The sequence below is a fragment of the Bufo gargarizans genome, chromosome 8 (assembly GCF_014858855.1).
Source record: "Bufo gargarizans isolate SCDJY-AF-19 chromosome 8, ASM1485885v1, whole genome shotgun sequence".
Lineage (NCBI taxonomy): Eukaryota > Metazoa > Chordata > Amphibia > Anura > Bufonidae > Bufo > Bufo gargarizans.
In genome coordinates, this window is record NC_058087.1 from 41,294,938 (window position 1) to 41,322,842 (window position 27,905).

The 27,905-nt window shown below is 45.5% G+C and overlaps 1 protein-coding gene across 3 annotated transcripts; it reads right to left on the reverse strand.

Moving 5' to 3' along the window:
* On the reverse strand, nucleotides 1-27,840 carry PRKRA (protein activator of interferon induced protein kinase EIF2AK2). Of its 3 annotated transcripts, none has more exons than XM_044304655.1 (8): nucleotides 27,656-27,840; nucleotides 25,101-25,270; nucleotides 13,223-13,304; nucleotides 12,588-12,672; nucleotides 3,941-4,058; nucleotides 3,470-3,567; nucleotides 760-931; nucleotides 1-385 (listed from the first exon to the last, which is right to left on the reverse strand). In XM_044304655.1, the coding sequence occupies exons 1-8, from the start codon at nucleotides 27,709-27,711 to the stop codon at nucleotides 228-230; spliced, it is 939 nt and encodes a 312-aa protein (XP_044160590.1). In that variant the 5' UTR covers nucleotides 27,712-27,840; the 3' UTR covers nucleotides 1-227. The 3 variants fall into 3 exon arrangements, with proteins under 3 accessions (XP_044160590.1, XP_044160588.1, XP_044160591.1); XM_044304653.1 differs by having other exon boundaries at nucleotides 760-934; nucleotides 27,656-27,839; XM_044304656.1 differs by lacking the exons at nucleotides 25,101-25,270; nucleotides 27,656-27,840 and adding an exon at nucleotides 19,694-19,840 and having other exon boundaries at nucleotides 760-934.
* Nucleotides 27,841-27,905: the final 65 nt, after the last annotated feature.

Consider the following 27,905-nt stretch of genomic DNA (forward strand, 5'->3'; position numbering starts at 1 on the left):
CTGGTTTCTCCAATTTAATAACATTAAAACAAATTGAAAATTCATACCACATATTCTTGGTGTCAAACTGAAAGCATAATGCAGAATAATACTTAGGATGGAGTGATCCAGAACAGGGACAATTATTCTTTCTTTTTAGTGGCCATTTCAACGAGTCATGTAAATGGCAAGGGACAAGGAGAGGTAGGAAGCGAAGGCTTCAGTCTTCATTTTTGTTCCATCCGTTTTCATTTTCTTCCCGCCATGATTTTTAAGTACTGCAGTGCATTGTGGGCAGCATCATTGTGAGCATTGCCACACGAAAGCCCGGTTCCGTGACAAATGGTGATTGGGTTGGTGGAGAGTTCAGCCAGACACTGGTACTGCCCATTAACGCTCAATTCCTCTGCAACAGAAGCACAATGATACAGTTACTATGTACTTGTATGGCAGCCGACACTGGTACGCTCATACAGCCCTGTAACAGAGCACACATGTCCTATCCTCAATACTCTCTGCATGTCTTATTCTGGTTTGTAGTTGAAGATGAGAATAGCTCTTTCTAAAAAAAAAAAAAAAAAAAAAAAAAAAAAAAAAATAAATCGGAACGCACAAGGACGCCATCCGCTTTTTTACAGATCCATTTTATTAGCAGATGGGAAAAATAAATAAATCAGACCTGCCCGTGTGAATAAGCTCTTGTTGGATTTGGTTACAGGAGACAGGGAAGACCACCTGTCTTGATGTTCCTCACCAGGGTTTATCTGGGTACTGCCTTACCTATATCCATGTAGGAAACGCGAAAATCTTGCTCTTCTGCCACCTCGGTCAGCATTTTCACATAGTCTGTGTTAGGAATACTTAGCGGACTTCTTTTCAGCAGGTTTATTTTCTCACCAGAAGAATTTTTTAGGGATTCCCAGGTACATCCAGGATTATTGCCAACAGGTTTCTTCTAAAACGACAAAGAAAATTGTTAACATAGAAAAAAAAAATATACAAACTCCCCAATGTATATGCAGAGCATATCCATAGCCTGTAATGGACAGTGTGTATGCCAAAAGTGTGACCCTCTCTAGCATACATATGGGAGGCGTGCATCTGTATCGCTTTTTTTTTGTTGACATACTTTTCAAGAAAAGTTGTAAAATAAAGACTTACTGTGGCCACCACCAACAAACAGATGGTAGGGTCAGCCGACATACAATCACATTACATATTGAAAACTGAGAAATAATTAAACTGGTATTAGGATCCATTCACACGTCCGTAGAATGGGTCCGGATCCGTTCCGCAACGAATCCGGACCCATTCATTCTCTATGGGGCCGGAAGAGATGTGGAGAGCATTTCCGGAGCGTGGCTCCCGGAAAAAAATAGAACATGTCCTATTCTTGTGCGCAATTGCAGACAAGAATAGACAGTTCTATGGGGGTGCCGGCCGGGTGTATTGCGGAACCGCAATACACTACGGAGGTGTGAATGGACCCTTAGGAAGCAACAGAAAATTAAGAGCACGTCCACATGTGAGATATAGTCTGCCACACATAAGCAGCAGCTATTTGCAGTAACCGCAAAGTCGTTGTTATGTCAGGCTACATTCACATCACTGAACTTCGGGAGTCTGGTCCAGCAGATTACAATTCAGACTGCTGGCATTACCGTAATCTGGGCTACCTGGACACGGCCGCACACCACCAGATCCCCATAGACTATAATGGGATACAACGGGTTTTCAGCATAAATGCTGGCTTTCAGTCAGACAAAAAGTCGTGCAGGACATTTATGCCAAGAACCTGCTGGATACCATTACAGTCAATGGGGATGAGGTGGTATGTGGTCGTGTCTGGCTACACAGTCTCTTCCTCTGCTAGAACAGACTACTGCCATTCAATGACATATCTGAAAGTAGCTTTAAAAGGGTATTCCGGTTGGTACATGTTATCCCCTATCCATCAGTGTAGATCACAGCAGTACAAGAGCGGGGCCTCGAACCCCCCTGCAGCTCCCCTGAAATGACCGGCACGGCCTATCTTTAAGGGGTCATCTCACTTCAGCAGATGGCATTTATCATGTAGAGATAGTTAATACAAGGCATTTACTAATGTATTGTGATTGAATCTAGCCAGCAAAGGAAGCAATATGGACATTTTTCCATCACATTTTACACTGCTCGTTTCCATGGTTACAACCACCCTGCAATCCATCGGCGGTGACCATGCTTGCACACTATAGGAAAAAGCACTAGCCTATGTGCGCTCCCACAGTCCTGGCCCAGACAGGTCGGCACTTTTTCCTATAGTGTACAAGCACGACCACTGCTCCTGGATGGCAGGGTGGTAGTAACCATGGAAACCAGCAGTGTATAAGGTGATGGAAATATGAATCAAGCCAGAAAAGGAGGCAATATGAACAATCACAATACATCAGTAAGTGGTTTGTATTAACTTTCTCTACATGATAAATGCCATTTACTTAAGCGAGAGACCCCCTTAAAGTTATCCTCTATCCTGTGGATAGGGGATCGCTTATACCAACCAGAACACCCCTTTAACGACTCTCACCCACACACTGTTTAAAGTATCTGCCAGAAATTGACATGAGGCGCAGACTGCAATTGTAGCATGAAAGTGGTGGATTTTAACCCTTGAAATGCACAGGAGGTGACCAGTCTTGGCCACTAACTGTCTAAGCAGTCAGTCCAAGCCACTTCCCTTTGCATCAAGCCTGGAACCAGAAGGTGGAGCAGCAGGGATTGCAACAGAGTTCGAAGAGCAGGAGATCTTTTATTTTTTTCTTATGTTTGAAGAGGCTCTGTCCCCTCTCCTGACATGTCTGTTTTAGTAATTACTTGCTATCTCCCTGTAATAATTCAAAAACATCTATTCTTAAGACTTTGTGTTGTGCTTCCAGCATTCTGCCTGCCCCCCCCGCCCCCCCCCCCTAGTAACACCCAGCTGTACCTTTACTGCAGACTGCTAGTAATTCATTCATACAGGAATGGCACAACACAGAATCATAAGAACAGATGCTATAGAATTATTACATGTAAAAAAGTAGTTACTAAAACAGACATGTCAGGAGAGGCGACAGGTGCTCTTTAATCCATTCAGATTCTTGTTTCTAAAACGAATTATTCCCCTGGAAAATTCCATTAAAGGGGTTACCCAATCCTAAATCCCCCCCATATGCCGGGCCCTGCAAGCTGAATATACTTACCCAGGTCCCCGCTCTCTGCGCCACTCCTACAGCTTCTCCCCATGCGCGGATGAAAAAAATCCACAATGGCAGGCGGGGACGAGCCTCCCTAGCGCCAGCTGTGCCACCTATGATGCTAGGGAGGCTCGTCCCAGTCGGCCATTGGTTAAAATCTCATCCACTTGGCTGCTACTGTACAACGCTGCAGATTAGCCACATAAAAGTCCACGGGGACATAACCTAAGCAATGTTTTCACGTGGTATGTGAGAAAATATATCCTCTGAATACTCACTAAAGATATATTGATACTGTCAGCTGGAATGCTTTTTAGTTTGGCGAGCAATTTCTCTGCTGCTATCTTCTTTGCCACCTTTTTCGATGTGCCAGAACCTGGAGAGAAAATGGGGGGGAACAAAAAAAATAACATAAGAAAAAACACATTACCATATTACATCTCCTAAATATATATAAAAAATATAACATGAACCCAACAAGAAAATTTAAAGGAAATAAAGAAGTGCTCCTGACAGATTCTGCGCTGTATAACGAGTGCGTATAGAGACTGGATACACTGATGGGTTAGTCAGATGTTCTCTGCTTGTTTGCAAAGTGTGAAAACCCCACTTTATAAATAAAATAAAAAAGCAGGATGAGAGATAGATAGATATATATCTATATCTATCTCAGTATGTACAGTGCAAAGCATCACCCTATCACTTTAAAACATAAGAGCGCCCCCGGCAAAACAGAATGATGACCTTACCGGTTTCTACAAAACTTTCTACGCGGCAGGATAAGGTGAACTCTCTCTTGTGAGGTGGTCCTGCTTCTTGAGACACAAAATACTCAGGTAGTCGCCATCCTTTCTGTACAGCAAGCTCCTAGAAAAGTAGGACAGAAGACAGTAAGCAAAGCTCAGAAGGACAAGAGGCTTCTCTTCAAAATCAAAAAAATTTAACAAAAAGTTTTACTTAAATGAGTGACGTTCCTATAATGTGCCAGGACGTTACCAGCAACGGTACTGATCAGTGTGCAGACATTGCGCTGTAATCGCTTATCTGGCATATGTCATACCAACATGTCAGACACAGTACCCCTCCCCACCCCCGCAACCTACTACTGCACTTAGGGCTGGGCGAATAATCAAATTAAATTTGTCTGACTATTATTTTTTTTTACTTCATGAAAATAGTCGACCCTGCCACCCGCGACATTAATCATTGAGAGACCCCGCACAGGCTGAGCCGATATAGCGCTCCGGATCCCAGCAGGAGTGCAGAACCGACTATAGTCAGGCTCCCACTATAACGGCCGGATTTCAGGTAACCTTGACCATGGCTGTTTAACTTCCTAAATGTGACGGTCACAGCATCCCATGTACCCCAAAATGGTACCAATGAAAAGTGTATCTTGCCTTGCAAAACAGCCCGTACACAACGGAATTTGTGGAAAAGTTATGGCTAGGGATGAGCGAATTTCATATTTAGAAATTAATTTTCGCTTCGTGTTGTGGTATTTACTGAATTGAGTTATGGATTCCGTTAACACGGACCATAACGCAATTCCATGACGGAATGCCACCGTCATAATAGAAGTCTATGGCCTGTATATCGGATCCTTCCGGTTACCGTTATGCAGGGGAGTCCTCTCCTGCATAACGGAAACAGGACGGATCCGTTATGCAGGCCATAGACTTCTATTATGACGGAATGAATAACTGAATGCCTCTAAAGGCATTCAGTCATGGAATTGCATTATAGTCCGTGGTAACGGAATCCATAATGCAATTCCGTAAATACCACAACTCGAACCCGCACATGAAATTCGCTCATCCCTAGTTATGGCGTTTGAAATGCGCCCATGTAAACTATTGTTTTTTTGTGCAAAATTAGTAAAAGTCACATAAAACGACACTTTTTCCGCATCACCGTAATCGTACTGACGAGTATAATAACACGCTAGTTATGCTGAAGGGTGAATGCCGTAAATTTAAAGTGCAAAAGCCAAGGGGTGGAACTGCTTGTTTTTTCCATTAACACATGCCAAAAAAATAATCACTAAGTTATAGGTACTCAAAGATGATCAAATTGATTATTCCTGCTAGAAGTTATGAATGAATTGCTATTAGCCTTCAGTAATGGTACAGAGGGGCGGTAACCAGTTAGGGGGTGTTCCCCAGTCTCACTTTATCCAGTCAGTGCTGCCATGTTCAGACTGCAGGTACACACCGCCAACTGGTTACCTCCCTCTGTACCCTTACTAAAGGCTAATAGCAATTCATTCATAGTAGGAATAATAAAGGAATGGCACAACATAAGAATAGAGAATAAGAATAGAGGCTCCAGAATTGTTATTACACGGGGAATGCATGAAGCTATTAGACATGTCAGGAGTGGCGACAGGTCCTCTTTACATTGATAATAATCAAGCTTTTGTTTTTCGGCAAAGTTGCCTATCCCTAGTTTTGCAACACACCATTCACTAGCACTGGACACTATTTGCACCTAAAGCCTGCAACCACGCCAGCATGTCTGAACACACCCTACTAGGGACAATAATGCTCCACATTAAGTGCATGAACAATATGGGCGGAAAATTTCTTAAAAGGGAACTGTCACCAGGTTTTGCCCCCGTGCCGTTTCACATTCAAGCCCCTTTCTAAATGTATGGCCACAGTAGCTCCACATACCTTACAAAATGAAGTTATAAAATCTCCTGCGTTGTATCCCAATTAGCGCTGAATGTCTGCTGGCCGTATAAAGAGCTTTGAAGTGTCCTGCTGAATTGCTTTTTGCCAAGGAGGCCACCAAATCTGGCTAATGAGCCGCAATTCGGTGACCCAACACGTGGGCACTGCCAATTCCCTGCTGTGGGCAGATTTTTATTTTAATGGCTATGTACACCCATGAGGGCTATTTTCTATTATTATTGCATTGTACTTATTTTGAGCTAAAAATAATTTTTTCAATTGGTCTTCATTAACAATATGGAATCCTTTTTTGTGTACATAGATGAGATGCTCTACTAGCGGCCTGTGGATTTCCTGTCTTTTCCGTCATCTGGGGAGCAGACGGGCTCCTTAGGCCCCTTTCACACTTGTGTTGTTGAATTCCGTCAGGCAGGTCTTTTGCTGGAACTGCCTGCCGGATCAGGAAATCCGAATGCAAACGGATAGCATTTGTTTCCGGACCCGTCTGACAAATGCATTGCAATACCGGATTAGTATCTCCGGTGTCATCCGGAAAAACGGATCCGGTATTTATCTTTTTCACAGATTTAAAGGTCTGCGCATGCGCAGACCGGCAAACCAGATCAGTTTTTCTGGAACACTTTGTACTGGATACGGCATTATTACATTCCAATGGAAATTAATGCCAGATCCGGCAAGTGTTCTGGAATTTTGGGCAGAGAAAATACCGCAGCATGCCAAATACCGTACAGTGACTGAACTCAAGACATCCTGAACGGATGGCTTTCCATTCAGAATGCATTCGGACAAAACTGAAGCGTGTTTTTTTTTGGTATTGAGCCCCTGTGACGGAACTCAATACCGGAAAACTAACTCTAGTGTGAAAGGACAGTTACCTCTGCTCTCTGACATTATGGACACTCATAGCTCAGTTCGCATCTTACTGACAAGAATGTGGCTTAATTATGAACTATTAGTAGTTTACAGATAAGGGTTATTAGATGACCTACACAAAGGGAAAGTAACATTCCAACAGTTGGAAAAGAAAGACAGTTAACCCTTTGTGACAGAATGGCTCAATATATTTTAATAAAGGCCAATTGAAAATATTTAAATGCAATCATTAAACATTTTTTTTTTTTTAAAAGGTGTACATAGACTTTAATTACAGTATGTGTTGGTCTTCACTTATCTAGATTTGGAGAGGCCAGTGGATGACACAGGAGATGTTTAATGCTGATTCCGTTGGACACTTGGCATATTGCGGAACGGAATTGCGGACCCATTCATTTAGATGGGGCCACACTATGTGCTGCCCGGATCCAGAAATGCAGATCCGCACTTCCGGGTCCGCAACTCTGTTCCCGAAAAAAAATAGAACATGTCCAATTGCGGACAAATAGAACATGTCCAATTGCGGACAAGATTAGGCATGTTCTATTATAGTGCCGGCAATGTGCGGTCCGCAACATGCAAACGCACATTGCCGGTGTCCGTGTTTTGCGAATCCGCAAAATACATACGGATGTGTGAATGGACCCTTATATTGATGACCTATCGTCAGATCAGCTGTTTGAAGAGGAGGTGGTGCTCCATGCGAGCGCCGCTTCCTCTTCATTACACTACATGTCATCTCCTGTGGACTACAAGTACTTGTCATTACACTGCACCGCCGTATCTTCTGACACGAGGGGCAGTGTAATGACCAGGAAGCAGTGCTCACATGCAGCACTGCCTCCTCTTCACACAGCTGATCGGTGAGGGTGCCGGCTGTCCAACCTCCACCGATCAGATATTGATGCCCTATCCTGACGACAGGCCATCAATATAAATGGCAGGACAACCTCTTTAATGACCACACACTTCAGCCCTAATTACCATACAGCACAGGAGATTTTATAACCATTTTCCAGTATAAGTGATGATACTGAACCCATAACTGTATGTTTAGAAAAGGGTTTACATGTGCTACAGCAGGGTCAGCAACCTCCAGCTACTGTGAAACTACAACTCCCAGAATGCCCACTTGCTAGGCTGTTCTCTAACCTTCCACAGAAGTCAAAAGGAGCATGCTGGACGTTGTAGTTTATTACTAAACTGACCTACTTGGATAGAGGGTGGCAAAATGCCACAGACCTACTTATTTATCCAGACGGCTTTTGGCAGCAGCCCGTGGCTTGGTCCAAATCCATATCTGAACTGTGTGCGGATGAAAACATCCAGTGTCAGGGGAAGCAGCCAATGGCAGGCAGGGACGAGCCTCGCTAGTGTCCCCCGCGATGTTAGGGAGGCTTGTCCACACCTGCTCCCCCCCCCCCCCCCCCCCCATCAATGGAGGTTTTCATCCGCGCACGGGGAGATTCAGTTGGACACTTGGCAGTTCTGGATAAGTCCAGTGGACACATCACATCTAAAAAGGGGTTGTCCTGTCATTTATGCTCCATTCACACGTCCACAATTCTGTTCCACATATTGCGGAGAAGCAGCAGCGGCAGAGCGGGGACCAGGAGCGGCACGGGGAGCCAGGTAAGTATATTCAATGTGAGGGGCCCGGCATATGGGAGAGCATTGTGTATAGTCTTTGATGACCCCTTTAACGACCTATGCAAAGAAGGAAAGGAGAAGACACTAGGAAGAAAGGATGAAAGCCACATACTGAGGAGAGCAGAAGACAAGCTGTTGGCTCCTGTGCACGGAGCTCCTCACTGGATCCCTGTGTGCCAAGGAGCATGGCAGCTGAGCTTAAGCCCTTCTCAAATTCAACATGAAGAGGACCTGCTGTCGTAGAACGTCAGATATGAATTTGGACCAAGTCACGGGGCTGCTGCCAAAAGCAGTCTGGATAAATAAGTAGGTCTGTGGCATTTTGCCACCCTCTCTCCAAGTAGATCAGTTTAGTAATACATATGGTTGGGCAGCGGAGGCCGCATTGTTAACATTTCCTGACGCTGCAGCTATTTCTTATCGCTATAATTAGATTCTTAATACAGCTTACTGCTGTCTCTCCGCACCCCAAGATAATGTAACATCTCTGAAGTTGGGAATGATCTAACAAGTCCGATTCACTCCAGCCATCTTTTATCAATCTTTAACCTCCTAAAGAGAATCCCTTGCTTGCACAGACACATGGCGGTCGTTCCCCTGATTAAAACACTTTTTCTTTTGTTGATCCGAGGCTCTGTTCCCGAGTTACGGTAGTTTTTCCTAATATATAAATTAGGCCTTTGGTGCTATGAAGGCGTCACCATTGCTCTTGTTGCATCCAAGCTCCACCCCCTCCCTCACTGCTTTGATTGACAGGGGCGGTCTGTCGGCGCAGTGCTGTTTCGCATGCAAGCCCCTTTCTAAATGTATGGCTATGTGGTCACAGTAGCGCCACATACCTTACAAAATTAAGTTATAAAATCTCCTGCATTGTATCCTAATTAGCGCTGAAGTGTCCTGCTGAATTGTCTTTTGCTAAGGGGCCCACCAAATCTGCCTAATGAGCTGCAATTTGGTGACCCGCCACATGGGCGCTGTCAATTCACTGCCGTGGGCAGAGTTTCATTTTAAATTATGTGTTGGTCCCCACCTGTCTAGATTTGGGGAGGCCTGTGGATGACACAGGAGATAGCCAGCCATGTCAATCAAGTAAAGGTGGACTAGGTTAATGCTGATTCAGTTGGACACTTGGGAGCTCTGGATAAGTCCAGTGGACACGTCACATTAAAGGGGTTGTCCTGCCAATCAGACGCGTTGCATGCTTTGACAGGGGCAGGCAGTAGCAAAGCAGCCCGAGAGGGGCTGGCAACAGAAAGGAGCGAAGCTTGGATGCAACAAGAGCAATAGTGCTGCCCTTGTTGCACCAAAGGCCTAATTTGCATATGAAAGGGGTATTCCCATCTCAGACAATGGGAGCATTTTGCCAGGATATGCCCCCCCATTGTCTGATAGAGGTAGGACCCAAACCTATCTCGTGATCAGAGCCTTGAAAGTCACGGAGGGCACACCGCGCATCCGCAGCCTCCCTCCATTCATTTCTATGGGGCTGCCAAAAATAGCCGAGCGCTGGCTAGTGTGGAAAATATACTGGTTCCCTACATCAGGAATATATACAAGGAATACATCAGCGCAACATCCATCGGCTTCCATAATATATGAATACAAACAGGTATCTGTTAGCGATACTGCGGCAGCGGTAATGATTTGATGATTTATGATTACTGTATATGAAACGAACAACTTGCTTGTTTATCATTAAATTTCCAAAGATTGCTTCTTGTTTTTTCAATATATAGCTAAATGAAAATGGACAGCACTTCCAAAAATATAAAAACTAGAAAAATGGCACAATACAGAGATGTTTTGGCTCATCCACAGAGCCTCTCTCAAGCAAAAAAAAAAAAAAAAAAAAAAAAAAAGCTCTGTGGATGAGCCGAAACATCTCTGTATTGTACCACATGGGTAAACACATTTTTTCACGTTTTTATATTTTTGGAAGTGATATATATACAGTACAGACCAAAAGTTTGGACACACCTTCTCATTCAACGAGTTTTCTTTATATTCATGACTATGAAAATTGTAGATTCACACTGAAGGCATCAAAACTATGAATTAACACATGTGGAATTATATACATAACAAAAAAGTGTGAAACAACTGAAAATATGTCATATTCTAGGTTCTTCAAAGTAGCCACCTTTTGCTTTGATTACTGCTTTGCACACTCTTGGCATTCTCTTGATGAGCTTCAAGAGGTAGTCACCTGAAATGGTTTTCACTTCACAGGTGTGCCCTGTCAGGTTTAATAAGTGGGATTTCTTGCCTTATAAATGGGGTTGGGACCATCAGTTGCGTTGTGGAGAAGTCAGGTGGATACACAGCTGATAGTACTACTGAATAGACTGTTAGAATTTGTATTATGGCAAGAAAAAAGCAGCTAAGTAAAGAAAAACTAGTGGCCATCATTACTTTAAGAAATGAAGGTCAGTCAGTCAGTCCGAAAAATTGGGAAAACTTTGAAAGTGTCCCCAAGTGCAGTCACAAAAACCATCAAGCGCTACAAAGAAACTGGCTCACATGCGGACTGCCCCAGGAAAGGAAGACCAAGAGTCACCTCTGCTGCGGAGGATAAGTTCATCCGAGTCACCAGCCTCAGAAATCGCAGGTTAACAGCAGCTCAGATTAGAGACCAGGTCAATGCCACACAGAGTTCTAGCAGCAGACACATCTCTAGAACAACTGTTAGGAGGAGACTGTGTGAATCAGGCCTTCATGGTAGAATATCTGCTAGGAAACCACTGCTAAGGACAGGCAACAAGCAGAAGAGACTTGTTTGGGCTAAAGAACACAAGGAATGGACATTAGACCAGTGGAAATCTGTGCTTTGGTCTGATGAGTCCAAATTTGAGATCTTTGGTTCCAACCACCGTGTCTTTGTGCGACGCAGAAAAGGTGAACGGATGGACTCTACATGCCTGGTTCCCACCGTGAAGCATGGAGGAGGAGGTGTGATGGTGTGGGGGTGCTTTGCTGGTGACACTGTTGGGGATTTATTCAAAATTGAAGGCATACTGAACCAGCATGGCTACCACAGCATCTTGCAGCTGCATGCTATTCCATCCGGTTTGCGTTTAGTTGGACCATCATTTATTTTTCAACAGGACAATGACCCCAAACACACCTCCAGGCTGTGTAAGGGCTATTTGACCATGAAGGAGAGTGATTGGGTGCTGCGCCAGATGACAGTCACCGGACCTGAACCCAATCGAGATGGTTTGGGGTGAGCTGGACCGCAGAGTGAAGGCAAAAGGGCCAACAAGTGCTAAGCATCTCTGGGAACTCCTTCAAGACTGTTGAAAGACCATTTCAGGTGACTACCTCTTGAAGCTCATCAAGAGAATGCCAAGAGTGTGCAAAGCAGTATTCAAAGCAAAAGGTGGCTACTTTGAAGAACCTAGAATATGACATTTTCAGTTGTTTCACACTTTTTTTTATGTATATAATTCCACATGTGTTAATTCATAGTTTTGATGCCTTCAGTGTGAATCTACAATTTTCATAGTCATGAAAATAAAGAAAACTTGTTGAATGAGAAGGTCCAAACTTTTGTTATATATATATATATATATATATATATATATATATATATATATATATATATATATATATATATATATATATATATATAATAAAAAAAGTGGCAGCACCGTCTATTGTGAAAACAAGGGAGTGCAACTGGCTCAATTAGGATCAAGCAAATCCAATGTATAAAAATCAAAAAAGCGGGCAGCACTCCATGAAATAAAAAGTAGAAAAATCTTTATTTACCCAGACAGGACATGCTTTCTGGCACTCCAGCTGTGGTGGAGCTACGACTCCCAGCATGCTCCATTCATTTCTATAAAGTTCTGAAAAACAGCCAAGCAAGTGTGCATCTTGGGAGTTGTAGTTTTATCACAGATGGAGTGCCGGAGGTTAGCCATCACAGCGAACTAGCGGTAGGAGATCTGTCAGCCTGCTGACGGCCGGACAAAAACCGCTGCATGCAGCATTTGCCCAACTGAAACCTGGCTCCAGCGAAAACCATCTTTTCTTCCAGATAGAAGCAGAAGGCATACGCTCAATCTAGCATCAGGTGTGGAAACTATACTGGCTCCCCACATCAGTGACGTATGCAAGGAATACATCAGTGTAACATCCACCGCCTCCCATAAATATGAATACAAATAGGTACCTGTAAGGAACCAACTGGATTGCCTTGAGTTTGGTTGACTGGTTGTCTAGGTACATCTTTCGTGATGGGTTCTGTCATAGGTAAACTGTAAATTAAGACAATAGTTGGCATGTAACAGCGGAATATGAATAACACTGATTACGAACATTAACCATAGGATGAGGTACAAAAGAAAATATAAAAAAAAAAAATTTAAAATCTAGTTTTTCCTTGGATACGTCATGTACGGTACATACATTCCTTACAGCAAATACAATGGTGGTATAACAATACTGCCGTATGTATCCAGGTGAGGACAGGCCAGTTACATAGGCTGGAAGGGCAGAAGTGGGCAAAAGTATACAAACCCTTTAAATGTAACATGAGAACACCGTCTAAGGCGCTCTCCTTAAAGAGATATTGTATTCCCCAAATCATGACCCACTAGACAGAATCAGCTACAATAGAAATCAGCAACCTCCGACACTCCAGCTGTTGTGAAAATATAACTCCCACCGTGCACATTTGCTTGCCTGTTCCCAGAACTGCCATGGAAGGGAATAAATCATGCTGGGAGTAGTAGTTTCACAACAGATAGAGTGCTGGAGGCTGCTAATCCCTACATAGTCAAATGTTGACAAAAACAAAAATCTTACTTCAAGTTGGCATCTGCTCTCAGTATGTTCAAAGCTGACTCGGCGGCTTTATGTTTGGCTACTTTCTTGCTAGGCCCCTCGCCTAGAAAAAGAAGAAATAGAACAAGAATTATTCTCAAACAGGAAGACTTTTTTTTTTAGTATGTCCGAAAAAAAATTATCCTGAAAACATTATTCTTCCTTTAAAGAGATTGAGTCACTTCAGCTACGGAATTTATCATAAAGTTAATACAAGGCACTCACTAATTTATAGCGATTTTTCATATTGCCTCCTTTGCTGGCTGGATTCATTTTCCCATCGCATTATACACTGCGACCACCCTGCAATCCATCAGCAGTGGTCGTGCTTGCACACTATAGGAAAAGGTGCTGGCCTCTAGTAGCCAGGACCATGGGAGTGCACATAGGCTGGTACTTTTCCTATAGTGTGCAAGCACGGACGCTTGTGCTGGATTTCAGGGCACAACCATGGAAATGAGAAGCGATGATGAGCAGCGGTGATAAAAAAATTAATCCAGCCAGAGAAGGGGGCAATATGGAGAATCACAATACATTAGTGAGTGCCTTGTATTAACCTTTTCTACATAATAAATGCTATTTGCTGCAGTGAGACAGCACCTTTAAGGAGTATTCCTGGTGCTACAAGTTATCTCTATCCACTCAATAGGGGTGGGTCCAACCATTGAGACCCTACCGATCCTAAGAACAGAGTCCCATTCACCTATCCTAAAGAGCGGCAGATCAAGCATGCCCCCTGCTGCTCCATTCATTGTACATAGCCCAGAGCTGTACTCCCCCATCTCAATCAATAGAGCGGTATTTCAGCATGTGCGCTGCCAACGCTATGATGAGTGAAGCGTGACATACTCTGCCATCTCACCAGCACCATAGAGTTGAATGGAGAGGCGATGTTCATGCTAGACTGCCTCTCCATTCACACTGCGGACGTTCGTTCTTGTAATAGGTGGGGGCCCCAGCGCTCAGATGCCTGACGATCACAAATTTACCGCCTACCATGTGGATGGGCAATAAATTGTGCATATATTATATAAGAGGAAATCCTGTTCACCAAGGACAAGGGTCAGCAACCTCTGGCACTCCAGCAGCTGTGACACTACAACTCCAAATATGCACACTTGCTCACCTGCTCTTGTAGCTCCAAAAGTAGTGAATGGCGGATTCTGGGAGTTGTAGTTTAAGAACAGCTGGAGTGTCGGAGGTTGCTGATCCCTAATCTAGGACACGGCAACTTCCCGACAGCATGTGGGCAGGCAGTTGCTTCCTCCTTCCCTGAATATATAGAGCCAGCACCTGTCCAGTATTCAGCACCAATACAAAGACCGCCTCTGTCTTGGAAGGATGTTGCACATCTTCATTGCCAGACAGAGCCTTCCTTGCTCGTTTCTAAAGCAGCCCTTTTCTGGGTGAATGAGGCTCTCCTAGAACTTCATCTTTCCAATGAAACGTCGAAGAATGAAAGTACGGTTCATCTAGGCTTCCCTTTTTTTATATAATGTACAATTCACTGTGTAGTGGAGCAGATGGGACACCAGAAGGATCCTGATGATGTCCCCTTTGAATATTAGACTGCTACATAGTAGGGTTGTTGCGGGTATCAAAATTTTGATCATTTTGTCCCGGTATCGATACGATACCAGGATTTCCATTTTTTCGATACTGGGCTGCGCAGTCTAGTATCACAGAACATGAGTGCGCTGCTGAGAGCACGCTCATGTTCCCTCAGCAGCACAGGAGAGAAGGAAGCAGTGTCTCCCTCCCCCTGTGCCGCTGCCGCCACCAATGAGAGAGGGGCAAGCGCACTGCGCCACCAATGATAGGAGGATTTTAAATGGGCCCGGGCTTTAAGTTACCAGGCTACATAGAGCGGCGCCCTACACTGTGGCCCAGTTACCGTCTCCTGCACCGTATGCTCATTACTACTATCGGAGCAATCAGGAGACATTCGCTTCTCTCCTGGGCGTTCCTTCTCCCTGCTGTGGCGCTGTCCAATCGCAGCACAGAACGTCACAGCAAGGGAGAAGGAACGCCCAGGAGAGAAGCTGATGTCTCCTCCCCATTCCTCCGATAGTAGTAATTAGCATACAGAGCAGGAGACAGTAACTGGGCCACAGAGGGCGAACGGAGCGGCGCCCGGGAATAATAGTTAAGTGCAGGGCGATCCCTGGGCGCTGCTCTATGTAGCCTGCTCATTGGTGGCGCAGTGGCCACAGGGTCCCCTTCTCATTGGTGGCGCAGTGGCCACAGGGTCCCCTTCTCATTGGTGGCGCAGTGGCCACAGGGTCCCCTTCTCATTGGTGGCGCAGTGGCCACAGGGTCCCCTTCTCATTGGTGGCGCAGTGGCCACAGGGTCCCCTTCTCATTGGTGGCGCAGTGGCCACAGGGTCCCCTTCTCATTGGTGGCGCAGTGGCCACAGGGTCCCCTTCTCATTGGTGGCGCAGTGGCCACAGGGTCCCCTTCTCATTGGTGGCGCAGTGGCCACAGGGTCCCCTTCTCATTGGTGGCGCAGTGGCCACAGGGTCCCCTTCTCATTGGTGGCGCAGTGGCCACAGGGTCCCCTTCTCATTGGTGGCGCAGTGGCCACAGGGTCCCCTCCCCTTCTAATTGGTGGTGCAGTGGCAGCTTCTGATCAGAGTCCCAGCTGTGTAATCCTGGGGCTCCGATCAGTTACCATGGCAGCCAGGATGCTACTGAAGCCCTGGCTGCCATAGTCAGCTCCCTGCTGCCGTGTGCACTATGCACAGGGCAGCAGGGAGAGTGTAAGGTCCTAGTCACCCTGATAGAGCTCTATTAGGGTGAAAAGGACAAGGGATCAAAAGATCCCAGGTTCTAGCCCCTAAGGGGGGGGGGGGGGGGGGGGGAGAATAGTTAATAAACTGTAAAAAAGTAAGAGTATAAATTAGGGATCGACCGATTATCGGATTTACCGATAGTGTATGGGGAACACAGATCGCGCTGCTGACAGCGCTCTCCGTGTTCCCTCAGCAGCAGCACAGGGGAGAAGGAAGCAGTGTCTCCTCCCCCTGTGCTGCTGCTGCCGCCAATGTAAGGACAGGGGACAGGAGGAGGGGAGGAGCTATGGCCACTGCGCCACCAATGAAGCTTAATCTATCATTCATATACAGGAGGCGGGAGCTGCAGGATCACATCGCCGGCTCCCGACCTCTATGAGCTGTAGCTGCGATCTGCGGTAGTTAACTCCTCAGGTGCCGCGGATCGCAGCTACTGCTCATAGAGGTCGGGAGCCGGCTATGTGATCCTGCAGCTCCCGCCTCCTGTATATGAATAAATGTGAGATTAAGCTTCATTGGTGGCGCAGTGCGCCCCCCCAAGCCCCCCAGTATCAGACATTGGTGGCGCAGGGCGCCCCCCCCCCCCCCAGTATTAAGCATTGGTGGCGCATAGGGCCCCCCCACCCCAGTCGCAGTGCGCCCCTCCACAGGATCCCCTCCTCCCTTGCTCCTCCGATCGGAGCCCCAGCAGTGTAATGCTGGGGCTCCGATCGGTTACCATGGCAGCCAGGACGCTATTGAAGCCCTGGCTGCCATGATAAGCTCCATGCTGCTGTGTGCACAGAGCACACAGCAGCAGGGACAGTGTGAGCTCCTATTCACGCTGATAGATCTCTATCAGGGTGAATAGGACAAGGGTTCTAGTCCCTAAGGGGGCTAAAGGTTAGTTAAAAAAAAAAAAGTTACAAAAAATAAAAACACCAAAATATTAAATATAAAAGAAAGATTTACAAAAAAAAAATACACATTAATAAACATTAATTTTCAGCAGATTTGTGGGAATTTTTTTTTTTTTTTCAAAAATGAAAATTCCCAGAATATCGGTATAAATTATCGGCTATCGGCCTGAAAGTTCACAAATTATCGGTATCGATATCGGCCCTAAAAAATCTATATCGTATAAATCACCCCCTTTCCCAATTTTACATATAAAATATATTAACAATAAATAAACATATCACATCGCCACATCCAAAAAGTCCAAACTATTAAAATATAAATTAATAACTGCGCGATTCTGCATTTTTTTAAATGCGGAATGCACGTGGCTATTTTGGCATTTTATTTTTTTCGGGTGGTATCGAAAGCCATTGAGTATCGCATAAAAAATTTGGTATTGCAACAACTCTACTACAGAGTACGTCTGGGTGGGTTTTAGGTTTATCTGTGGAGATGACAGGAAAAGCCCACGTAGTGCTTGCCTCTGGGAAACCATGAGCTGCAAGAAGCCAGATATACTTAGCACATTTACGCATCTGCTAAGAACAATATAATCCTTGGAACTTGCAGATGACAGAACTCAAGGTCACCAAGATGGAAAGCTACATCAATTTACAGCCCAACAGAAAGTTATCGTCATTGAGGAAACAATTCCTACCATCCGAAATAAATCCATTGGTAGGTTGTACGAATAACCTTCAAGACAACCGTCTTTTCTAAATGAAGACAATACCATGAGGATCACATCCTGCCAATATGACACGGCCATATCCCCTCAGACCCTCCCACCCCCGTCACCACAGGTAGGACATCCCAAGACATCTAACAGACCATGAGAACATTTTAATTGACCGCTTTAGAGCCAGCAGTAGCCTGAGTGACTTCTATATAGTACGCTACAGCTTCAATGCAGACCTATGTGTCTCCATGGTAAGAGACAACAAACACACCCCGTGCAGTCACACTTCATTTCCACCGATGTCCTACTGCTTCTTAACATGCATCTGGTAAATTTCCAGAAAGGGAGGAGACAAGGGCATTTGACTGCATGATCCGACTACACAAGGTGTGGCTGTTGTCTGTTACCATGGAGACACAGATCGGCAAGGCTGCATAGCAGCTGTAGTTCTAAGGAAGACTATTTGCAAAACTACAGATTTTTATATACAAGACAGGCAGGAGCAATTAAAAAAATATGGTTATGAAGGTGGACATAGGCCTTAAAAGGGGTTGTCTCACTTCAGCAAATGCCATTTACGTAGAGAAAGTTAATACAAGGCACTTACTAACGTGTTCTGATCGTCCATATTGCCTTCTGTACTGGCTTGTCATTTTTCCATCTCATTATACACTGCTCGTTTCCATGGTTACCACCACCCTACCATCAGCGGTGGCCGTGCTTGCAAAATATAGGAAAAAGTATCAGCCTCTCTGGTGGCCGGGACTGTGGGAGCACACATAGGCTGGTGCTTTTTCCTATAGTGTGCAAGCACGACCACCACTGATGGTAGGATGGTGGTAACCATGGAAACGAGCAGTGTATAATGTGATGGAAAAATGATTCCAACCAGCAAAGGAGGCAATATGGATAATAATACATTAATAAGTGACTTGTATTAACTTTATCTACATGATATTTGCTGAAGTGACAACCCCTTAAAAAATAGTCTGATATTACGATTATGGGTGCATTGATATACTGTATGCTCTGTGATGAGCGAAAGCAGCTTTAAAACATCACACACAGAACACGACTACCATTTTTCTTTAATAAAAATGCTATGCTGTACGTAACCTGTTCCGTTTCCAGTGAATTGAATCGTCTTCCCTTATGTACATGCTTTTTGCGGATCTCCGAGTAACTACAGCAGACTGCACTGGTATAATGGCAGTAGACCTCAGTGCTGCAACAGACCAGACTGCAACCTGCCATTACACGGACGACTCACAAATATTAAATATCACAATATTTCAGTGCGTACATATGATGGGAATATCAGATGACTTTTCTGTATGATTAAGATTATTACTTTGCGATTGCTTCCATTCTAAATTCTACCATCGGCCCGCCAGTCGCACGTGGTATTAAAGTACTTAAAGTATCACCCTTACAGGTTCGCTAAAAAACATACCGGTAATTTAAAAAATAAATAAATCCATATACGATTTCTCAGTAGAATAGATATATTTTACTTAAGAATTGCATGCATTCAAGTTGTTAAATGTAGTGCTATTATGGGGAACATTGCCTTTATACACTAGAGGGGTCTCAATATCATCTTACAAGGTCACCAAAAATGTACAATAGACATCCTCTTGCAGAGTGGCACCAAAGAAGAGAAATCTCAAGGGTCTCAACTCAGAAATCATTTACGTTGTTTTTTTGTATTACTCCTAGATTTCAGCATTTAAAAGGACGTACTAATTAAACAGCATCTGTCAGCAGTTTTGTACCTATGACACTGGCTGACCTGTTGCATGTGCGCTTACGACATCTGTGTCGGTCCCATGTTCATATGTGCCCACATTGCTGAGAAATGTATGCGAATGAGCCCCTAGGAGCCTTACATCTAGAGTATAAGACAAAGCTGCAGGGACTTTATGTACTTACATGCAACTGCCGTGTGAATGAGGCCTAAACAAACTACACGTCCCGTAAAACTTTGCCCCAACTTTACCACCCCGGTCTGTCCGCCTGTATTAGGAATAAGCAGATCTCACCTCCTTGTTTCTTGGTCGGTTGGTTCGTTTTCTCAGACATCACTACTGATGTGTGTCCTCTGTTCCTAACCCAGACGGAGTGAGGAGGACAGCAAATATCAAAGTCATCTACCACTCCCATCGCCCGATCCAAGGGCTGCAGCTGTTCACACGTATGAGGCTTATTATATCACATTGCCTCCAGCAGCCAAGTCAACTGGTGCTACTATTACTAAAGCAAAAAAAAAAAAAAAAAAAAAAAGATTCTTCCCCCCCGAAAAATTATAGTGCTCTTTCACAGTCTTGTGAAGTGAATGGAGAAAGCTGCAGTTCTGCGAATATCAAGCTTTTATTTGTGGTAGCAAAAACTTAAAAAAAATCCCCCTGAAGTAGTCCTGCTCACACCGCTGACGAGGGGGGTTAGGGTATATCTGCACATTGCTGCCATTTTGTGAAAAACGCAGCAATACAACCACAAAAGGTCAGTACGTCCTACAGAGCCCATTGAGCAGCTTAGGCTACTTTCAAATTAGCATTTTGGCTTTCCGTTTGTGAGATCGGTTCAGGGCTCTCACACGCGGTCCAAAACGGATCAGTTTTGCCCTAATGCATTCTGAATGGAAAAGGTTCCGTCTCCATTCCGCTTTGGAGGCGTTTTGGTGTCCGTCTGACGAAACTGAGCCAAACGGATCCGTCCTGACACACAATGCAAGTCAGTGGTGACGGATCCGTTTTCTATGACAATAGAAAACGGATACGTCCTCCATTGACTTTCAATGGTGTTCAAGACGGATCCGTCTTGGCTATGTTAAAGATAATACAAACGGATCCATTCTGATCGGATGCAGAGGGTTGTATTATCTGAACGGATCCGTCTGTGCAGATCCATGATGGATCCGCACCAAACGAGAGTGTGAAAGTAGCCGTAAAGGGGTATTCCCATCTAGGACCATTGATAACATCTCGCTAGGATATGCCATAAATGTTAGATCGGAACAGACCCCACCTCCTGGACCCACTCTTATTCCCAGGTACAGGACCCCCGAAGCGCGAACGCCCTCCTTTTACCTCTGTGGGAGTTCCAAAAATAGCCAAACGCTCGCTCAGCTACTTCTGGCAGACCCATAGCAGTGAATGGAGAGTTGGCTGCGCTTGCACTGTGCGCTCTCCTTCACTTCAGGGACCCGTTCTCTACATAGCAGGAGGTCCCTGAATGCTGGACTTTTCTCTGGTCTTTCGGATAGAATCTGCGATGCAGATGTGAAGGAGCCCTAGCGCTGACGTGTGAATGTAGCCTTAGGTTTTAAATAATACAGAGCTCCCAATGCAAGATTCCGGGAGCAAGAGGAGAGGTTTTACGCCTACAAAACGGCGAGGTAAAGGGGAAGCTGTAAGTAACGGCAGGAAAAAAAATAAAGATCGCCGCCTGTCGATCGCCGCCTGTCACCTCTCTTACCAACGCGGGATGCGATCACTCTCTCACTTCTGTGACAAAGATCTACAGTATCTCAGCCACAGATATTTTTTGTCTTTTAAATTCTGGTCATTGTAGGAAAACAAAGAAGCGCATCATCACTAAACCTAAAAACCAATGTGAACAGGAGCCAATCTTGTCCCACCATCAGTCTGCAGCATTTTCTTCATTAACCTGTTAGGGCCCTTTTACACTTGCGTTGTCCGGATCCGGCGTGTACTCCACTTGCCGGAATTACACGCCGGATCCGGAAAAACGCAAGTGTACTGAAAGCATTTGAAGACGGAGCCGTCTTCAAAATGCGTTCAGTGTTACTATGGCAGCCAGGACGCTATTAAAGTCCTGGTTGCCATAGTAGGAGCGGGGGAGCGGTATACTTACAGTCCGTGTGGCTCCCGGGGCGCTCCAGAATGACGTCAGAGCGCCCCGTGCGCATGGATGACGTGTTCCATGTGATCACGTGATCCATGCGCTTGGGGCGCCCTGACGTCACTCTGGAGCGCCCGGGGAGCCGCACAGACGGTAAGTATGCTGCTCCCCCGCTCCCCACTACACTTTACCATGGCTGCCAGGACTTTAGCGTCCCGGCAGCCATGGTAACCACTCTAAAAAAGCTAAACGTCGGATCCGGCAATGCGCCGAAACGACGTTTAGCTTAAGTCCGGATCAATGCCTTTCAATGGGCATTAATTCCGGATCCGGCCTTGCGGCAAGTCTTCAGGATTTTTGGCCGGAGCAAAAAGCGCAGCATGCTGCGGTATTTTCTCCGGCCAAAAAACGTTCCGTTCCGGAACTGAAGACATCCTGAACGGATTTCTCTCCATTCAGAATGCATTAGGATAATCCTGATCAGGATTCTTCCGGCATAGAGCCCCGACGACGGAACTCTATGCCGGATCCGGACAACGCAAGTGTGAAAGGGCCCTTACAAAGTCTTGCAGAAATCCTGCCGAGAACACGGGTGCATCTCCTGCTGATTTGTTCCCTTTTTGGACCCTGGCCAAAGGGGTGGACAGACAGAGGACATGAATGATCTTCTGTGACAGAGAAAATCTGCAGCGGATCAGGCCGAAAACTTACAGTTCTGGAATGTATTGGATAACACTAGCAGCATTATGTAAGGCTGGGTTCACACGGGCGTGTCCGGATTAGGTCCGGATGCGTCCCGGTGTATTGCGGCAAATCCGCGCGATTGGGTACGCAATTGCAGTCAGTTTTGACTGCGATTGCGTTCCGATGTTCAGTGTTTATCACGCGGGTGCAATGTGTTTTGCACTCGCGTGATAAAAAACCGACTGTGGTACCCAGACCCGAACTTCTTCACAGAAGTTCAGGTTTGGGTTAGTTGTAGTGTAGATTGTATTATTTTCCCTTATAACATGGTTATAAGGGAAAATAATAGCATTCTGAATACAGAATGCTTAGTACAAGGGCAATTGAGGGTTAAAAAAATAAAAAATAAATTAACTCACCTTGTCCTCTTCATCGCGCAGTTCCCGGTCTCTTCTGATGAGCTGTCGGCTAAAGGACCTTTGGTGACGTCAGATCACATGCTCCAATCACATGGTACATCACCGTGGTGATGTACCATGTGATTGGAGCATGTGATCTGACGTCACCAAAGGTCCTTTAGCCGACAGCTCATCAGAAGAGACCGGGAACTGCGCGATGAAGAGGACAAGGTGAGTTAATTTATTTTTTATTTTTTTAACCCTCAATTGCCCTTGTACTAAGCATTCTGTATTCAGAATGCTATTATTTTCCCTTATAACCATGTTATAAGAGAAAATAATACAGTGAATAGACTGTCACCTAGCAACCATGAGTGAAAATCGCACCGCATCCGCACTTGCTTGCGGATGCTTGCGATTTTCACTCAGCCCCATTCATTTCTATGGGGCCTGTCCTGCGTTACAAACGCAGAATATAGAGCATGCTGCGATTTTAAAGCATTGCAGAAGTGATGCGTGAAAAAAATCGCTCATGTGCACAGCCCCATAGAAATGAATGGTGCCGGATTCAGTGCGGGTGCAATACGTTCACCTACCGCATTGCACCCGCGCGGAAATCTCGCCCGTGTGAACTCAGCCTAAGGGTTACATAGCATCATAAATCAATATAATGCTACGTGACCCCAGCAGTGCTGGGAGTTCAGGCCGGGAGCTGTGCTGCGGACTTGCAGCGTGACCAACGCTCGTCTGGAAGGGGCTTAAAAGGGTGGTTCGAGTGTTTCAGGCCTCATGCCCACGACCATATGTATTTTTTCGGTCCGCAAACGCCGATTACCATCTGTGTTGCATCCGCATTTTTTGCGGACCCACTAACTTCAATAGGTCCGTGGACCGCATTTTGTGTCCAAGTATAGGACATGTTTTACCTTTTTGCAAAACAGACAAACAGATGTGGAAAGCACGTGGATCATCCGTATGCTTTCCACATCAGTATATCTGTTCTGCCAAAAGATAGACAATGTCTATGGGTCTGCAAAATAAATGCTTGCAGACCACATCCGTACTTTGCGGATCCACGATTTGGGCACCGCAAAACAGATGCGGTCGTGTTCACGAGGCTGAATCCTGATGACCTATTCTTAGGAGAGGTCATCAGTATCTGATCAGTGGGGGGGCGCTGTGTCTGGTGAGATGCGAGGAGGCCGCAGTAATCACAGGAGCGCCACAGCCTCTTCAAAAAAAGCTGGCGGTGGCCGTTAAACCCCAGCACTATCCTGAGGATAAGTTAATAGAATTAAACACTCGTACAACCCCTTCAACTTAAAAGGGTTGTCCCATTTCCTATATTGATGACCTGTGAGTTGGACCCGTGCCAATCTGATATTTATGACCTATCCTGAGGCTAGGTCACCAAAATAGGCAACGGGACACCCCATTCCTCGGTATAGTGGAGGTCTGGCTGCCCCCAGTGTTACCCATACACTTAGTTCCACTTTCCATCCCACCTTTTCCCATTGGCCTTGCGGCACACACAGACCCAATACGTTGGCAAATGGTTGAAAGGAAATAATAGCTCGGCAGGACGGCCCCTTTCACACGGGCGAGATTTATCTGCGGGTGCAATGCGTGAGGTGACCGCATTGCACCCGCACTGAATCCAGACCCATTAATCTCTATGGGGCTGTGCACATGAGCGGTATTTTCACGCATCACTTGTGCGTTGCGTGAGAATCGCAGCATGCTCTATATTGTGCGTTTTTCACGCACAGTTGCTAGGAGACGATCGGGATGGGGACCCGATCTTTATTATTTTCCCTTATAACATGGTTATAAGGGAAAATAATAGCATTCTGGATACAGAATGCATAGTACAATAGGGCTGGAGGGGTTAAAAAATATATAATAATAATTTAACTCACCTTAATCTACTTGTTCGCGCAGCCCGGCTTCTCTTCTGTCTTCATCTTTGCTGTGCACAGGTATAGGACCTGCGGTGACGTCACTGCGGTCATCACATGGTCCATCACATGATCCATCAGCATGGTGATGGACCATGTGATGAGCGCAGTGACGTCATCAAAGGTCCTATTTCTCAAAGAAGAACACAGAAGAGAAGCCGGCTGCGCGAGCAAGTGGATTAAGGCGAGTTAAATTATTTTTATTTATTATTTTTAACCCCTCGAGCCCTATTTTACTATGCATTCTGTATTAAGAATGCTATTATTTTCCATTATAACCATGTTATAAAGGGAAAATAATAAAATCTACACAACACCTAACTCGAACTTCTGTGAAGAAGCCCGGGTTCGGGTTTAGATACCAAACATGCTAATTTTTCTCACGCGCGTGCAAAACGCATTGCAATGTTTTGTACCCGCGCTGAAAAATCGCGCATTTTCCGCAAGGCACCCGCATCTTATCCGGGCCAAAAACATAATGCCTGTGTGAAAAAGGCCTAAGGATTCTCCAAGGACTGCCACACTTTCTCTTTAAATTTACAAACCTAGGCATGATATCTCTCCTATGGAGACGCGGAAGGTGAAGCTTGGGTTATGGGCTTGTCCATCGGCCTTCTCCAAGGTGTACACAGGGGGGCTGCCGGTCTTTATTCCAAATTCATGTAGCAGCTGAATGGGAGTCTTGCACGGGGCGGTTGGGTCGAGTTCATTTGCGCTGTGGAGAAGAAAATATAAGCAATTAAAGCCGACAAGTCACCTACTGCTGGAAGCCTACTGACCACAGGAACCGCAATTCAAAGGCCATGTACACCATTGGAGGCAACTTTTGTTTACTGATTTTTTTACTCACATTTTCAGGTGGCTTTTACAAAAAATATTGAGCCATTCTGTCACAAAGGGTTAACTGTTTTTCTAAGGGCTCATGCACAGGAACGCATTTTCTTTCCGTATCTGTTCCGTTTTTTTCCATGTGCATTCAGTTTCCGTATGTCCGTTTCGCAAAAAAAAAACAGAATGTCCTATTGTCTGCATTACGGACAAGGATAGGACTGTTCTATCAGGGGCCAGCTGTTCCGTTCTGCAAAATACAGAATGCACATGGACGTCATCCGCATTTTTTGCGAACCGCAAAATACATACGGTCTTGTGCATGAGCCCTAACTGTGTGCATCCTACTTTGACTCATCTAATAAACCTTACCTCTAAACTACTGACAGATGAGAACTGCGCTATAATGAGTGTTTATAGTGTTAGAGAGCAGAGCTAAGGAGCCCGTCAGAAACGAGCATTGCCCATATGAAGAAAACAGCGTGCAATCTGGGAAACACGCCCCGACTTAAGATGCTTCCCTAGTCTGGGAGATGCAGACAACCGCGTTTCCCGGACTGTGTGAACTCGGCCGACAGACTTATGGAGACCATTTACTAGACTGGACCTATGGCAGCTGCAAGGGTTCTTCCACCACGTCCTACAAAAATACTAGGGCTGCAGCTATCGATTATTTTAGTAATCAAGTAGTCTACCGATTAATCGAGTACTCTAATAAAGAAAAAAACTAATTAAAATAACGTTTTCTATAAAAACTCATCAGTTCCCCCCCCCCCACCACCCCGCCCCCACATCAGTGCCCAGCCGCAGCACCAGTGAACCAAAATGTCCTGACGATGTGTGTATGTCAGGACCCAGTGCAGCGCTGTGCGGGCAACCACGGAGCGTGAGTAATGGCAAGCTCCTCACTCACACCCCGTGGTCACATGGCACAAAGGAATCATCGATGGAAAAAATTTGCATTGAGGATTTTTGGGCGTCTAGTTAATCGATTAATTTGAGTAATCGTTTCAGCCCTAGTCTGTGCTTTACCCTACTGCGCTGATCCCATTGTAGCCAATACTGTACCACAAAAACACTATGACTTAGGCTTCATTTACACGTCAGTAAATCATGGATGTGTGCTGTCCCATGTGTACCTACTGACTTTAGAGGACATCTGTCAGGTTTGTCCCTATGACACTGACCTGTTACATGTGCACTTGGCAGCTGAAGGCGTCTGTGATGATCCCATGTGCCCACTAGGGATGAGCCAATCGACATCGGATAAAAACATCCAAAGTCAATTCGCATAAAACTTTTTTCTAATACTGTACGGAGCAGGAGCTCCGTACAGTATTAGAATGCATTGGCTCCGATGAGCCGAAGTTATTACTTCACATGATAACTTCATAATAAAAAAAGTTTTCTCCAGTAGAAATTATTTCATGAAGTTATAATGCAAAGTAATAACTTCGCCTCATCGGAGCCAATACATTCTAATACTACAGGGAGCGAGCAGTACTCTAACGCAGTATTATGCGATGAAACATCCAAAGTCCATTCGCTCATCTGAAGTGCCCGCATTGCTGAGAAAAATGAAGTTTTAATATATGCAAATGAGCCTCTAGGTGCAACAGGGGCGTTGTCGTTACTCCTAGAGGCTCTGCTCTCTCTGCAGTTTGATCGACAGGGCCGGGCATGAGGAGGTTTACACTGCCTGATCCTGCCAAAGTGTAGAGGGAGCGGCAGGTGCAGAGAAAGTGGAGACTAGGTGCAACTGCAACGCCCCCGTTGCTCCTAGAGGCTCACTTGCATATATTAAAACATCCTTTTTCTCAGGCACATATGAACACATTCACACACATCAGAGCACAGGTCCGAGGTGACACCACATTTTGTGACGCCCGCAGCAGCACAGCCAGGTGACGCCCGCAGCCATGCGCCTCTTATAATGCAGCAGAACAATGGAGATGATTAGTGCAGATGTGAACAGAGTCCAGAGAAACCCCTGGATGACTAGGACCCTGCTCCCCAGTAATTTAGGGGCTGCACCCCTAGAAGAGTCCATTGTGAACTGCCCTTTCTCCACACATATATAAGACTCGTACACGGTGCAGAAAACTGGGAATCGCAGCAGTGTGTGAACAGCAGCAGAGCCCTCACAATAGGTCAGAGCACTGCACCGATAACGCAGCGCGCCCTGCACTGGAGCCCCCGGCTATCTGTCCGGGAAGACACGCTGGGACCTGTAGTTCCCCAGGCGTCCACACCCCTTTCTTTCACCTCGCACCTTTTGGCTTTGTCAGAGCTCCTTTTAGGCGCGGCTGGAAACCTCTCCCTGGACATGATGGCGGAACGAGGGTGGGGGAGAGAGTGGGACCTGCTCTCCGAGGATTAGAGCCGCGCAGAAAAGGTTCTCTACCGGCCGCCCGACACTGCAGCGCTTCCTTTCTCTCTCTCTTTAGGGAGCGACTGACATAGCGGAAGGGGAAGGGCTAACGGTCCCTATGCCTCGGCGGAGGGATACACTGAACGCAAGA